This window comes from Schistosoma mansoni, chromosome 7 (genome assembly GCF_000237925.1).
Source record: "Schistosoma mansoni strain Puerto Rico chromosome 7, complete genome".
In the NCBI taxonomy this organism is placed as follows: domain Eukaryota; kingdom Metazoa; phylum Platyhelminthes; class Trematoda; order Strigeidida; family Schistosomatidae; genus Schistosoma; species Schistosoma mansoni.
The window spans coordinates 3,693,100-3,710,791 of record NC_031501.1 but is presented as its reverse complement, the minus strand read 5'-3'; the positions used below and the strand labels follow the sequence as shown (position 1 = coordinate 3,710,791).

The 17,692-nt window shown below is 35.3% G+C and overlaps 1 protein-coding gene across 1 annotated transcript in view; it reads right to left on the bottom strand.

The window, feature by feature from the left end:
- The window catches only part of Smp_080870 (hypothetical protein), a gene marked incomplete at its 3' end in the record, with an annotated part of 33,956 nt that overhangs the window by 10,152 nt on the left and 6,112 nt on the right, over positions 1-17,692 (bottom strand). The window contains exons 4-6 of the mRNA XM_018798636.1: positions 17,055-17,277; positions 7,436-7,665; positions 6,428-6,670 (exon numbers count right to left, since the gene is read on the bottom strand). Coding sequence (XP_018653558.1) covers positions 6,428-6,670; positions 7,436-7,665; positions 17,055-17,277 — 696 coding nt within the window. The remainder of the gene's footprint in view (positions 1-6,427; positions 6,671-7,435; positions 7,666-17,054; positions 17,278-17,692) is intronic.

Genomic DNA, 17,692 nt, shown 5'->3' with positions numbered 1-17,692 from the left:
GGAAAGCGCATCTAACATACTTCATACCCTTTTCCAACCCGAACACTATATTGTGATGCAGAACAGCAACGGCATCTAATGTGCTTCTTTTGCATTTGTAAGCAAACTGAAATGGATCACAGTGCTCTTTTATTGCAGGTTGAAGTGGGGGTATCAGTAATTTTTCCATTATTTTGAGGAAAGGTGAGGTTATTGCTATGGGTCTAAGTTTCGCATTTTTATCACCAGAAGCTTTCTTAGGTATAGGGATTACCTTTATCTTTCTCCACATTTTCGGTAAGACATTAGTTGAGAAGGATCTGTTAAAGATATTCGTTAATGGATAACATAAAACATCAGCACATTTTTTAAAAAGGAGGTTTGGGATACCATCAGGTCCTAAATATTGGGATGAATTCAGAGACTGGAGACATTTCCGGACATCATTTTCAGTGAAACTGGGGACACAATTATTCTTCAAACCCTTGGATATAGGGAACATGATGTCAGATGACTGACGAATAAAGGACTTATTTAAGTCACAAACATTTAGCTGGTTATCGCTTCTATTCTGCTTGTCCCCTGTAATTTCTTTAAAGAGTTTTCACATACTTGGAGAGCTTTTACAAGATAGGAGTTTTTGAGTAAACACAGAGTTGAGACGTCTAATCTCTTGGTTTATTTGGTCATTTAACTTACGAACTTCAATAGTGTTTTTCTCCTTGTACATCCTTTCTTTTACCCTCCGTAGTCGCTTTAGTTGTGGAGATGTAAGGTGATCAAAACTTAAAAAGGTTTCAGTAGGACAGCAAATATCAAAACAGAATTTAAGAAAAGAGGTGATAACATCCGTTGTGTTTTCTATTGAGTTATCTGTAAGTACTTCCCAGTTGGTCGTACGAAACATGTTTTTCAGATTTTGTAAATGTTCTTCTGAGTAACTCCTATATGACTTTTTTGGTATGGTGTATGTGTGTACTCTTTCCATGTTTACCATATACTTTAGGTAGGACACGAATTATACAATGATCCGAACTAGACAATGGAGTACGTTTGCGAGCCACATATGTACCCACATCATTAATGAAAACCAAGTCTAGATGAGCATTCAAACGAGTAGGAAAATCTACTACATTTAGGTGACCTAGTGATGTAAGGAAGCTACAGTCACATGAATTGAAATCACCACATACAATTGAAAGTGAATCACTGAAGGCAATAACGGCGAATTCAGAAAATTTATCAGTGAAGACAGATAACGCAGATGATGTGCAGTCTGGAGTCATGTAGATATTGGTAACATAAATATATTTGTATTTATTCAGGTGTTTTGGACGGCACCTTAAAGTTAGACAGTCAATAAAGTCGTTTGAAAACTTGAAACAGGCAAAAGTAGATCGACACCAGTTAACGTTTACAAAAGTAGCTACTCCGCCACCACAAGTCTTTTTATTGTTTGATCGATCCTGACGATAGATATTAAAATCACGTAATGACACTAAGCAATCATCCTGTAAGTCAGTTAACCAAAATTCTTGAATTGTGATGACACCACAATTACGATACATGTTTTGACTTAGCAGAAATTGGAGATAGTCCACCTTGTTAATTAGTGATCGACAGTTAGAGTTAAGTAGCTCGGGAATCGACATTTGATTGATGTTTATTCTCTTTAAAGCATATTGCCAACCACCACGATGTCTCTTATTGTACTTGTTTGTAATTTTTGCAGCGAAAAAACGTAAGCTTTTTATAAACGCGCCTGTATAGGTTATGCGATTAATAGACATAATGATAGGTTAAAACAAATTAAAAAAAACCAGATAACTTGTTGAAATATTTAGATGGCAGAAACAGGTAGCCCAGGCATTCAAGCAGGCCGCCGATTGAGTGGGAAAAAATTCACGAATACATATCATATCCCTAGTTCCTAAGATATTTTAGTTAAATTAAACACCAACATGGAATTCTTCTTCAAAAAGTGAACATTTGAGTAAGATTTTTCAATCATATGCGTGTAAATGTTGAAGCTGACTACTAGAAGTCTGAAATTCACACAACATTAGTAGCTAATCAATTCTTGAGAACATTTTCATTTATTTTGTCAATAAATATTCACGTATATCATATTGTCATTTTGTTGGGACAGCTTTTAAAAAGCACAATAGAGCCTCCAAAGGCCCTAAAAGAGCTGAAGGGTTTCAATCTAGTCAGAACTTTGTGGGGCTTTCTAGAAAATATTGACGTGACGTGCTACGATTGGACGGTAGCATAACTTGTCTCCTTGGGGATTGGCTGAATTATAATGATGTTATAGCTAATGCTAACATCTAAAAATACCAATGATTTTCAGTACATTTTTGACCCTTAACCAACAAATACTCTTCCTGCTTCTTTTGCCTTCTGATTTGCGACTGTGAGGATTCTATACGCACGAGTGCCGTTAGTTGTATATTGTATTATGCGTTAGTCAGGTAGACAACTTAACACAATTGATGTGTAAGTTAAACTTTAATTAAATGTCTTTTTCACCTATTAACACATTTGGATTCGACAGTTTTATTAGGAAGCATACCTTACTCTTTCATTGTGGAACTTTTATACAACAGTGTTCGAGTCTCGAAAAGTCAAGCTGTTCAAACAACACATTTTAAAAGTTTGCAATCAATTTATTTTAAAAATCCCTTAAATTGTACTAATTACTAACCATTATCATACTTGATTCGTGTGAAAGGAGGGAGACTGTCATAATCATGGAATAAGCAAACCATTTTACTCTTTGAAAACAAAACTAAACGGAACACTGTATGTCGTTTCTTTTTTGTACGGATGCATTTTAAACAATAGTAGTTATGCCGGAGACTAAATATAAAAAAGCGGATTTCCCAAGATTATTATTAATTATCATGTGTGTGCATGTGTGACTGCTTCATTTAAACATGACGACACAATATTTGTAAAGAAACTAGAACAAGACAAAAATTCATTAGTAGTAACATTCAATATATGTATTGTAGAATAATAATACGGAAAAATAATGGGGGAAAAGTAACACAGAATACCTCGATGAGAGATGTTAGCAGTAGTATTAGGAGTAAAGTTGGACAAAAAGAAGAGATTGTTAGATTAAACCGTAACATAATGTAAATGAACTTAATCACAGTCAGATTTGAACTACATTGTTGGGGGCAGTATGATATGTCAATTATTTGAAAAAATAATTACATAATATAACTGAAAAGTTAATAGCAATGATTTTATGGACTGATGACATGTTTTGGTTTGGCCGCCACTAACTTCAAACTGATTCCTACACCAGACAACATCACCTGTCAACAAAGTCTGTGGTTGAGCACACACAACACATATCGCAAACACCTTAGTCGAAGATTTACTACACCATCATTCAACTTACTATAATTACCTAGTAGCCTATTCCTAACCTAGGCATTGCTTATTCAGTGGTCTCAAAATACACGAGTAATGCTTCGAAGACACTTGTGGTCAAATACCAAATAACCTAGGGATATCTTACATTCTTAATAACCATGCTTCACATCCCTGAAGCAGAATGAAGCGAAGTGCTGTACAATAAACTGGTCGTTTGTTTGGGAGACGGATCGTTCGCCTATTCAACAAGTGATTCAATTTCACAAAAACAATCGAGTTTTATGAATCACAAAAGTCAGATATCAGACCATCATCACTGATGAGACTCCGAAGATGACTGAAGTGGCCAACACGCTCAGCTAATTCATTCTGTATCATTTAGTATAGGAGTTGACGCAGACCGGTCCTGAAGTAACATTATATATATATATATATATATCAACAACAAAAAATAAACTGAATAAATTATGTTCTAAAGTCCATACTATCAAACTATCATGCTACATCACACACATCACATTGTAGGATTAAAAGTCAAATGTCATTTTTCTTATTATAGATAAATAAAATATAATCCGACTGCTTATCTGCTTGACTAGCCTGGTATATTCACAACAGAATCGGGTGCAGTCAAACACCAAATAACATCGACATCATTGTCAAAGGTAATGAGTCACGTGACTGACATAAACACACATGTAAATCGAACAACAGAAAGATGTACAATGACTAATTATGCCAAGGGGTCATATACGCACATATCCTTAGGCACGTAAGTATACACCTATACAGTGATCTTATTAATATGTTATTTATCTACTTCTGTGGGTATGCCAGAGCAAACAATACCTTTTCTTTGAAATCAACTTGAGAAAATAAATAACAATTCAGTCCTACAGATAATAAAAAAAACAATGCCAGTTATGATGTGAAAAATACTGAGAAAACTAAGGATAAATAAAAACAATGGTACACGCACACACACAAACAAAAATAATAGACATATCCACAAATTTTAATGTGAATGAATCACTATAATCTATTAACAATTAAAATGATAATTAAGGGTAAGCTGGTGGGCGGGTAAGTTGATGGTAGACAAAGCGATAACTACAGATGATCTACACTAGTTCACTTTTTATAGTTGAAATGTGTTTCGAAGACAAAAAGATGACAATGTTGAAAACGCCAACTCTTAGAATGAATGTATTAAATATTCATAGTTTAAATCATGGACTAATATTTTAGCCAAGCCATATTGAAACACAAGGAACCAATGAACAATTGTTTCGTCCTATAAAATTTCTCCCTCAAGATGTACTAATTATAGTTATATGCTTACTAGTCATTAACTTCAAGATACATTTCCTGAAGTCCTAGTCAGAAGCTGTGATTAGTGAGACAATGATCCATCTCAGGCAATCAAAAATAATCGCGTAATATTGCAAATTCATTGGAGTTAAACATGTACACCATCGGTTGCCCAATCAGCGGTCAAAAGGTTATGTGCTCACAGCGAAATCTCAAGATTCTGTGTTAGATTACTTGCAATGGGGTCATGAATGTATACTGCTGAGGAGTTCAATACTACGACGAAACGTAAGGAGAGGGTTTTAACTATGAAATGTTATGTTAGATAAGCCATCACTGAACTGAAATACAGATCACTATCTCTTTTGTGCAAAATTTAACCAATTTAAATGAATACGTTGTCATCAAATGAGGATCAAGTTGTCCACTACATTTTCAGTAAGTCGTACTTAGTACTGTTGATAATCTTTCCATTCTTTTACAAGGTGAGTAAACTAAATTAAGGTGTGATCTGCATTTTAAACCGTAACTTTTACTAAATTTGTATTACAATCTAATGTATAGCACTCATTCAGTCAATGAACGAAAAATTGTCTAAAAGCATTATACACGAGGCACTTGGTGAATATGGAGGACAAAAATAGAACCCTAAGTATTGTGCTTTATTTGTGAGATATAATCTTTCAAAGTGTATGACAAGAGTGATATAATGAAAAGATGGAAATAGAAGAATTAGTGGTTGGTTTGTACCTATCATTTTCGCCTACATAAATAATAGCTTTAATTTCCTAATAAACTAATTAGTCAAATTTACAGGGTATTAAATAGATATGAGTTCTAAAAGGAGTAACACTTGTGATACCTAACGATAATTTATTCTCAAAAGGACAATTAGATTAATTCATATACATTGAAGTGGTCGCAAAACGAATGTTGACCATTAACATATCGTCATATTTAATATCTACAAGGGAAGTTAATTTGTAGCTTAGCTGAATAGGTTTTCCGAAGTGATTTTTTTGAGGATAATGTTATATTCCACTCTCAATTCAATGTTGATCTCATGAGCAATAAATTTTTCGGCATTTTAAAGGTTTTTTCATTGAATTATACTCCTTGAATAACATCTTCAAACCCTAATCTTTCACATAATGCTCATACTCTTACTACTTCTATCACTATGGGATTTGAATCGACAACTGTATCTCTGTGCTAATGTGGCGACTCGAACTAATGTACGTACGTACGAATTTCTACGTTTTGACTGACTGACTAACTGAAATAGCAGATGTCTTAACTGCTAATAATCCAATTAATTGTCTTTGTGGTTGCGCTTAATACCCTACTTCACTGCATTACTCACTCAGTGGTTCTGATGTATGCTATCTATCAATGTTTGAAAGACATTTATAGTCAAATATATTGTAGTCTAAGTATGTTTCTCATTTACAAGTACCACGTTCCCCATCTGTAGATCAATAGAGAGAGAGTACTGTTACGTAGTGTACTTACTCTTTGACCAGTAGACCAATATCTTTAGTATCATAATCAATGATAGTTACTGAATGGGTAGAATGGGGTGATTGAGACTTGACACTTTGATAGTAGTTGGTTCGCAACTGATATTACAAACTTTACAACTTGTAATTCAAATCATATATATATATATATATGATTTCAGACATTATGATATACTATTACCACTATTAATAATAATAATAATAATAATAATAATTAACGACATTACTTCTAGAATTTGAAGTCTTTGATTCACTGACAACATTTGTTGATGTTGACGGTGATGAAGAGGAGGTGGCAGTAGTAGCAGAGAATAAAGTAACAGGTATATATGGTCCTGTATTATTTAATCCCATTTTATCTGGTTGATTAATCACATTATCTACTTGTTGTATTGATGGTATATGTACTTCACAAAAATATTCACCGAAACCGGCACGAAAATAATCTTCATTTGGTTGAGATTTTTTATCTGGATACCAAGGTGTACATGTGTATGTACATATTTTTGAGATGATTAAAGAGTGAAAGAGAATAGAGTAAAAACATATTAAATTATTTATGATTAAGGATTTAATAAAATTAAGTATTAGATTGTTCCTATAACTTCACGAGCGTAAGACGTTATGATCTTATTTGATAACAGAACCTAAAACCATGAATCAATTGAAGTTAGACCACTGTGGAAAACCTGGAAGCACTGGACGGCCGTTTCGTCCTATTATAGGACTTTACAAAACCCCTTCAGAACTTAAAACTTTTAGATATTCTGAATGACATCAGTAAGCGGTCAAACAATAAGAACATACTCAAGGCCATGATTTGGCTTCCTGTGTAGAAGAACGAAACACACATCATCGATCAAATATGTGGTTTCACTTTCTAAGGGATATATATATGTTATTCGATTTAATTTAGGCATTAAAAAGCTTCCTTCTGACTTATACACCACCATTGTAACCTACAGTTGAAGACATGAGGCAAAATGAGTTACAGTGGCTCAGATACACTTTCCTTAAATCTTGAGTTTCAAAATCATTGTTATACTTTCAGTTTCACCAAGTTATTCCTCCTCGAATCATATATCGAATTTTTACTTGAGCTAATGAAATTTGAATTACTTTTACACAATATATAATTAACAAACTAAATGACTTGAGGATAATTGCCTCAGATCTCATCACGAATCAACATTTTTCACGATCTCGACTAGAAAAAAACAGCAAACAGCAAATACCTGGATCATTATTATTATGAAGCGATTCAAAATTTCCATTCCATTCTGATTGATTGTGTTCGTGACGGCGACTTGTCGGGGAAGTGTTTAAATGACCCAAGTGGATTTCAAGCCAACGACCACCATCCAATGGGATAGCTTCATAACTATTTGGCCAAGTGGAATGACTAAAGTCTGTATCGAAACCGACAGGTTGCATAACCATTACATCCGATGTGACATGAAACCATCTAGTAAGAGAAAAAATGAGACAGTAAAGATACTGCTTTTCTAACCAAATGTGTCAATTTTAAGAGGAATGGTAATATATAAAGTGGTTGAAGATAACCTAAGTTAAGAGTCAAACCTTGATTTTATGCTGACATCCAGCAGAAAGGTGTATCTGTACTCACGAGGGAATCGATGTTCCTCATAGCATTCCAATTTGTGTTACTTAGTGTCATTTGTATTCAGACACATGAACCACTTAGGCCTTGATTGTGATAGGACTAGACAACATAACAATGGTTATCATTAAGTGATAATACTAACTGAAATTTGTTTTCTATCGAAAACAAAAACCATTTTTCTTGGAAAAAACAATGAGAAGTTTTGGACAATTCGACAGTGTGAATGTTGAACATTATCCAATACTAAATTTGAAACATTTAAGTTTCGTCATCAATATATAAGTTTCTAGTTGCTAATTGAATTTCCCGATACTAGGACAAAACGGCCGCCCAAGCTTCCAGGTTTTTAATGATGGTCTAGTTTTAGGTTAGTGATTTAAACTATGAAAAAAAAACGATTCACTAGGCTTCAGTGAATAAAACATTGAAAACTATGGAGTACTAAACAGCTATTTTCTCCTGATATGAGACTCCTATGTAATGTACATCCATGACCCCACAAGAGATCTAACCCAGGACTTTTAGTAATCAAAAAAATGTACTTAATTTTCAGGCCACTGAGTTAGAAACCAATAATTTACATCTGAAACTCTGATGAATTTGAGATATTTCCCCCCCAAAAAAAATATTACGAAATGACCTAAGTATCAAGGTCAACTAGTCATCCTCACAAACAGAACTATTCACAGACACACATCTACAAAAATCAGACTGAATACGACGTACTCATTTCAGAGTCAATCATACAAAAGAACAAGGTTACGAAAAAGATCAACAACAATTTATGAAGAGAAAAGAAAACAAACAAACACAGACTGACAACAAATGGACATATATCTGTCATTCATACTGTGTATGATGATGGTAGATAAATTAAAGATTGATTAAGTTTTATAGAGTAGGAAAGGAATTTTGATAATGTCGTCGTGACATGTATATATACATATATAAGATTAGAAGGATACACTCTGTGAAAGCAATAATGAAACCAAGGGTATAAGCAATTTTGATAACAAAGTGATTCTATGAGATAGAAAAAGGGTTAAGGAATAAGATAGGAAAGAATGAAGGCTAACAAATGAAAATAAAAAATAGACAATACTCCATTTATTGACTGACCAATCAATCATAATCATTATTCTTCTTCCCTTTACCTTATTTCTGATTACTAATTCAATATAGATGTAAATTGTAGAATAAACTAGAAACCTTTACTATTTAATGATCAATAAAATCCAGTGTTAGAATTGAGTTTTATCTTAGAAGACTAGTTTTCAATAATAAAATGATTTTTATTCGATAATTAACTATGGTTACGAACAGTTTCTAGTTTGAAAAGATTGTCAAAGATCAATAAAATGTAGTAACTATTGAATACAAGTTTAAAGGATATACTTTTTTTCAGGTGAATATTGAGAAAAGATAATGACAGTTATTTTAGATGGTCAAGGTGGTGCCTCCAAGATCAGAATTTTTAATACAAATGTCAAGAAAGTTCTACTGTATGGGGCGGAAACTTGCAGAACCACGAAAGAAATCATCTAGAAACTACAAGTGTTTATTAACAGTTGTCTACGCAAGATACTTCAGATCCGTTGGCCAGAAACTATCACCAATAACCTACTGAGGGAGAGAATAAACCAGATTCCAGTGGAGGAAGAAATCAGGAAGAAGCGCTGGAAGTGGATAGAACATACAATGAGGAAATCATCCAACTGCGTCACAAGGCAAGCCCTCACATGGAATCCTCAAGGTCAAAGGAGAAGAGGAAGACCAAAGAACACATTACGCCGAGAGATAGAGACAGACATGAGAAGAATGAACGAAAATTGGATAGAACTAGAAAGGAAGACCCAGGATAGAGTGGGTTGGAGAATTCTGGTCGGCGGCCTATGCTCTGTTGAGAGTAACGGGCGTAAGTAAGAAAGTAAGGTGGTGCCTGAGAGACAAATGTGGGTCAACTCAAGTTGCCACATCATATTAACATGACGAGATGAAAAGAATGAAATACATACTAAGGGAATTGAGATAGTCAGTAGGCGGTTGTGGAGATTGTTGAATTTCATTTAAATCATGAACCGATCAATGTCAGACCACCATTGGAAGCCTGAAAGCATCGGACGGTTGCTTTGTCTGGTATGGGACTCCTCAGCAATGCGCATCCATGACCTTAGAACCTACGGTCTCGCGCCAGGAGGCTTAATCTCCAAACCACTGAGGCGGTATACAACAGCGTTGATGTCTAATGAATATCCAGTGAAATTCAACAATCTCCACAACCATTTTTTGACAATTATCACATGCCTACTAATGACTAGGTTCAAGATGAAATCTCCAGAGTTCTAGTGAGAAGCTGAGACCAGTGGAGCTAGTCTGTGTCGTGTGTAAGACAATTACCGACCGAAGACAATGGGAGATGATCGCGCGATGTCCGGGATCGATTTAAGTTAGACATTCACACCGTTGGATAATGGCTCAGTAGTCTAGAGGTTAAACGTTCGCGTGCAAGACCGAAGGTCCTGGGTTCGACTCCCGTGTGTGGCGTCGTAGACACACACTCCTAAGGAGTCCCGTACTAGGACGAAACGGCCGTCCGGTACTTCCAGGTTTTCAGTGGTGGTTTAATTTAGATCAATTTATGATTTCAGCAGAACTGAAATAATCGTGGTAACAATGATATTGAGAATACTGTTCAAAAAGACAAAATGAAAAGGTATGTATTTATGAATACTGCGATTTAAGATATAAAGGAAGACAAAAAGAAACTGAATATAATTGCATTAATGCAACTTATTTGAGAGGACAAACCGGCTTCCAGCTGAAGAGGAAATTAGGAAAAGACGTTGGAAGTGGATCGGACATACATTAAAGAAATCACCAATGTGTACTACAAGGCAATCCCTAACTTGGAATCCGGAAGGGAAGAGGAAAAGAGGAAGGCCAAAGAACACATTACGCCGAGAAATAGAAGCAGATATAAAAAGGATGAATCACAACTGGAAAGAACTGGCAAGGAAGGCTCAGGACAGAGTTGGATGGAAAATGCTGGTGAGCGGCCTATGCTCTTCGACGAGGGGTAACAGGCGTAAGTAAGTAATGCAACTTATTTGCAATAAATTACCATTTATAAAACTTGTGTGTGTGTTAGCATCTTTCGTGTTATATTTACAACACTATGAGTCTTAAATGTTTATCAAAAAAATTTGAAATGTGATATGACTGAAATGAGTTAACAACAGAAACGGTAATATACAACTCATTCAGCCTAGTTTTCTGTTATTAGCTGATAAGAAAAAAATGAAAAAATAAATTTATTATCTATTTCATAATACAATAGATCGTATACTGACCTAACCCTATACATAACTGAATGTTTCAATGAGACATCATCTAAATTATTTGCAGTTCTATATGTATGTTTGTGTTCGTGAAATAAACACCGGAAATCTATGCAAAATGAATGAACAGATAAAATACACATTGACCGTAAATCAGTTTTCTTTTTGATTGTAAAAAAAAAACAACAAACAGCATTGATAACCAGACTAGAATTAGGTCAACCTTAAAAACTAAACAACTTAATAATACAATAATATCATGTTTTCTAAGTTATTTTAGAAAGAATACATGTCGGAAGTGAAACAGTTTTCATCAATCATTATAAGATGATCATTGGGCGATATTGTAAACATATTGAAGTTGCCCCCAAATGCCCTGGTACGGTCGAGAATGGGGAGAGTCAGCTCTCCCTCTCGAAATGCTCTCACATGGCCACACGTATATAGCCTCTGTCAGGGAAGTCCTACTCACTGCCTTCTCGTGGCATTACTGTTGTTTACGAAATTGAGAGGACGAAAAGCGAATGTCCGGCGCTTTAACCAGGTTAGTGGACATGGAAAGTTCACCTAGGGGAGTTGGAAAACCCTGATTATAAACCAATGGTGTACATGGGTTCCAGTATCCTGAAGGAACAAATGGCGTATGAAACAATTATTTGGTCACCGGCTACCATGGGACTGCATCTCCTCACGATGCTCCACTGCCTTGTGGACTAGACTTTCAGGTCAAAGGCTCGGGGTGTGGCCCCGTAAGAAAACCACCTGCTTCAGTCTGGGCACCTGGGCAGTATCACAGCCCTCACATAAATCAAATGAGACTTGTGAGGCACATATGTATCTGGTGCTTTTTTGTACCAATATTTATGTGTTTAAATAAATAAATAAATTGAAGTTGCAATTACACAATAGATCCAGTGGTTACAAACATTCGTAAACAGACACATAGGTATTGGTATCAACGAAACCTGATAGAATCGTGCGTGCCGCCGAAGAATCTAATCAGTTAGTTATACGCAACATAGAATCTGACACGTATATGCTTCGGTTCAAGTTACCATACCACATTAGTCCAGAATAGTGAAAATAGTAACAATATCAGTAGTAAATAGTATTAGGTATAGAAGGAAAAAAGGTACATAAAGATATCAAGACTCATGTTCTAAAGGGAGACAAAGAATGAATATACCAGCTCTATTGATGACGATTATCAGTCATGTTATTCAAAGTCTACAGCCATTGATTACGATAACTGCGTAGATATTAACCACATAGTTTGTACCTACTTACGTGATTCTGCCCAATTGTCAGTGACTTTATGGACTGAGATCACGTTTTGATTTGAGCAACCTTAGCTTTCTTCCAGACTACTCATAAACCAGACATCTTCCGTCGAAGAAGTCGGTGGCTGAGCATACGTAAGACACATCTCAACCATCTCACTTGATAAAGAATCGTAACCTCCTTAACCGAGATGCCATGTTTACTTAATACTCATACTAGGACATAGCATCTGTCTGGGGTTCCTTTGTTTCGCATGGTGCGCGAACTGAAACCAGTCTGTGATGAAGACGACCTTAAGATGAAATCCATTTCGATAAAATCCTTTCAACCGGAAGAAGAGAACTTTAAAATTCATTCCAGTAGAACATTCGAAAAGTTTGACACTGAATATGGAGAAACTCAAAAACTGAAATGTCATATTCAATAATAATGAAAAACAAATATATGAGGAACAACTACGGTGCATTTCAGATTAGTATATTATGATAGTCTGTGTACATAGATGAACGCTTTACATCCTACTCGAAGTTTCGATTCCAACTTACCATGTACATATATTCGCCCACTATGCCTTTGGGCAAACTCTAATTATGGGGGCTAGTGGTCCTACATGGTTTCCCAAACTGAGTGGTGGAACGGGGATCAAACATACCAACCAGTAGCTGAGAGTTAAACGCCTTAACCATTGAGCCAGCGCTCAACGCTTAACTTTCAGTTAAAAATTAGTGTGTCGACGGAAAATAAACAGATGTTCCTGTTTAGTTTATTCGGGGTCCGTGAGATCTGATTATAAACCAGGCGGGCAACCATATTGATCAACTCGCTTAGACTTTTTATCTAGTACTGATGATCTTCGGTTGACCAACAACAAGCTAAATGTGAGATAACAGCCGAGAGTAATCTTAAGTGACTACTGGTCCAGAATCCAGCTTCCCACGATCGATCTCTCGTTCGGTAGTCAGAATAGAGAACATCTCAACCCAACAAACAACTTCTAATGATACAACTAGAATTTATGAATCACCCATACAATAATATAGAGCAAAATCCTGACTACGTATCAACAGAATTAAATTACAATATGGAAATAACTGCGTCATAGGTGGAAGAGAACTGAATCATACGTCCGTAATAAATTAACAATAACGTGGGAAAGGTAAAAGGCACAACAATAGTTATTGGGTCAAATGAAGGCCTACAATTAGGGAAATATAAAAATATATTTTAAGTATTGGACAACAACAACTACTACTGCTGATAATAATAATAATAATAATACAAAAATATGACCAATAACTTCCGAAAGTTCGACTTTGCTTAATTTTTATCTCGATATAGCACAAATATCTCAAACTAAATGGAAATTTATTGTGACACAGTTAGTTAGTAGGCCTTCAAGGTGTTCAACATTTAGATATCGTTGTTAGGGTAGCTAGCCCGATGATATCACATTTAAGTAACTCAGTAGGTAATATAAAACACCCGACTCATTTGTACTCCCTTACCATTCGGTACTTTGTTGCGCTGTCATTGCATCTGAGTACACTGTCAACTGAAACATGTTATTGAAAAAGATGTATTATGAAACTCAGACATGAGTAATAAATGAGTTCTCTTAATCTTTGAAGATCACATGTTTACACACACAAACAAGCACATCTTCACAGACTAATCACTTAGACAATATCTTTTTACTCCGCTTGAATTATTTTCTTCTCGACATGTCACTCACATACTAGCGGTCGTTTGTACTTTATCGTCCACACACACAGTTTATTTATGTTTGAGGAGGAGTTTTGTGGAGATTTTAGTAATTTTATAGTTGAATTCATGAGTCAACTGAAGCTAGACCACTATGAAAAACCTGGCAGCACTGAATGGCCGTCTCGTCATTTTGTGGGACTCCTCAGAAGTGCGCATTCATGATCTCGTCTCGCGAGATTCCAACCCAGGACTTGTCAGTTTCGCACGCGAACGCTTAACCTCTGGACCACTGAGCCGGCATCCAACGGTGTTAATATCTAACTTCAACTGATCCACGAAATTGAGCAACCTCCCACTACTGTCTTCAGTCAGTTACTATCTCACAACAGACCCGGTTGAACTCCATTGGTCACTGCTTCTCACTAGAACTCCAGGAAATACCTCTTGAAGTCAGTCACTAGGATTCCCACAACAGGACGAAACAGTTGTCCAGTGCTTCCAGGTTCTCCATGGTGGTCTAGCTTCAATTGACTCATTTATGTTTCCTGAAAACAAAATTTCCTACATAGACAATCTAGGAGGAATGAGAAAGAGCGGAGTCTGGAATCTTAAGATAACAGAAATCATAAATGAATCTCATTACAAGAAAGCAAAGAATATAAAAAAGAGATGCATAGTTCTAATAATGTCAAAGAATAATAAAATGATGAGAATGGAAAGCAAAACAGACTAAAATACATTAGTAACAGAATTAACGAGGAAAACTGTCAGATAGATAAGTAATCCAGTCTAATGGATATATATATGCTAATTGTTTTTTAACCACGTCTGAAAAAGTAAATTCACTATTGTTTATAACATTTATGAATTTGTTCCACTTTCTCTCTTCCTTAATTTACCTATGTAAGTAAATGTACACACATGAACAGAAAGAGAGAGAGAGAGATTGGGAGTGGAAGTGGAGAAAAGAAATGAAAACACGCATCACAGTTGTTTAGACTTAATCACGTTTCATAGAGAATTTCTGCTACTTCCTGATTAAATATTTCCACATGTATGTATGCAGACTTGTATGCTTTAAAAACAAAATAAAATGTTCCCATTGTTATCGTGTTTTCTAAATGGCATTCTCACAAGTAATCATTGTTTTCAAAACCTAATTCTAAATTAAGACATTTATTCACATGGATAAAACTAACATGACCGAAATATTGATGATATGAATAATAATGTATGTTAGTATGAGGGGAGGGATGTGGAGTTTCCATAGTTTAAATTACAAATTGGTCTCAACTAGGCCATTATTAAAAAAACTTAAGAGCATCGAATAACTGTTTCATCTTACTACGGGACTCATCAGAAGTGTAAGTCTGCGACCTCGGTATTTTCGGGAGCAAACAATTTCTAGACGACTGAGACGTAATTTAACGATATACATGTCTAATTTCAATCAATACGCGACATTGTGATACATTATTCCTATATTATGTTCCAATTCTGAAGATTGAGAATTAATAAACACTAAAGATTATTAGAACTTTAATAAAATAACACACCAATTTGTAAACGGAAATCTGATTTGTATCCAAGTAAACATTATGTGGTACATAGAATATGAACAAAAAATAGGATCAAATGTATTCTATTGTAATTTCGCCATTGTATAAGAAAGCAAAAAAAACGAGACACTAGTCTAGATAGTCCATCTCCAAATGATAGGGAATATTATTCTTACAAAAATTGTCATTAAATTAATCCGACTCATTTCTCATACACTGGTGCTTATGTACACATCTTTCAATCACACTGTATGTGAAAAGAGTAGTGTGATAGTACCCACAGTTGCTTAAATCAAATTAGGTAGGGTGAGTATTTGAACTTGTTTGAAAAGCGAATACTTTAAATGACGTCACGCTTTCCAATTAAACCACATTTTCGCATTCTTCTTGATGATGAATTATGGTCATAAGTTGTCATGTATTCGTTGTTTAACAGTGCAAGTGCGAGATTACACACAAAATCAAAACCGGAACCTCCTTATCATATGGTGATCGTAATGTTTGCAGACTATCAATTTGTAATCCGATAGTTTCAATTTTTTTATTGAGATCATGAACCGATCTAAGTTAGACAACCATTGGACACCTGGAAGCACTAGACGGCCTCCGGTGATAGTATGGGACTCCTCAGCAGTCCCCACTCACGATACCCTATATCCAAGATCAAAACTAGGATCTGCGGTCTTGCTGTGGGTACTTAACTTCTAGACAATTGAGCCACAATCAAATAGTATATAAATCTAACTTCAACCAACTGCTTGTCTTCGATGGGTACCTTTTTCACACCTGACACGGTTGAACTCCACTGGTCACAGCTTCCCACTGGAACTCTCCTCTCGAAACTCATCCACTTTAGTTACCTTGCCGCACAATGTGATTCTTATTTTACATAGAGTTGTGAGTGATTGTTTCCGGAATGTCATAAACTATAACGAAACACCTGTTCAACGTTTCTCGGTTTTTATCAACTTGACGTCAGTTCAATATGCAACTTACATTTAAACTATACATAATCTCAACAAAAGCATATCAAACTTAAAAATAGAGAATTGTTATTTTTAGAAAACATATCACAAATTGTTAGTATAAGCTGTCCCCCTGAAAATTATTCAGCCACTAACTAGTGAACCACGTGAAAATGTTATGCAATGTACGAAAAGACAATTATAACTAACAAACTAAATAATTTGTAGGTGATGAATCTCACACTACGACGAAACAACTGTTTAATGCACTCTCAATCTTAATGGTGTCTCAACTGAGATCAAGTTGCGATGAATACTACCTATCTCTACGAAATTTTCCTCCATATTAAACCATTAAAATTGCATAACAGACAACAACTAACCGTATGATTGGTTTAACCGAACTTATTGCTATCAATGGACAGCGAAGAACAACTACTTCTCCCGGATAGAAACTACCTCCACCAAGGCTAGGATGTTTATTAGTGTCCGTCTCTGATATCATAACTGGAGGGGTTGAATACTGTTGAAATTCAGTAATTAACGATTGATGTGAATTAGAAAGGAGACCATGAGTTGTTGGTAGATTGGGTTCAAGAAAGAGATCTAAAGAGGAAAGAAACAGTTTAACATGAACTTATTAGTGTGAGTGTACAAACTGAGACAAAAAAAACAAGTATGCGAAATAATACATTTCGTTTAAGGGATATACACAGAAAAAAGTAGATGGAATAGAACTAAAATCAAGTAACCAAATAGTTGAAAATCCCAAATGCTTTTTGGCAGTACTTTAGATTATAGAACGTGACGAAAAGAAACTATACAGCACAAACATGTGGGAAAAGCTATGCAATACACTGCTACAATTGTACATAATTCATCAGTAATATTCGCGTTTACATTACTTAAAGTCAATGGCTCAAAGGTCTCAGTATTACTTTTGTATGTTTGGACCATGGAGTAAGCGACTTCGGGGTTAGATTTAGAATACTAGGTAAAGATAACAAGTCAGTTAGTTGGA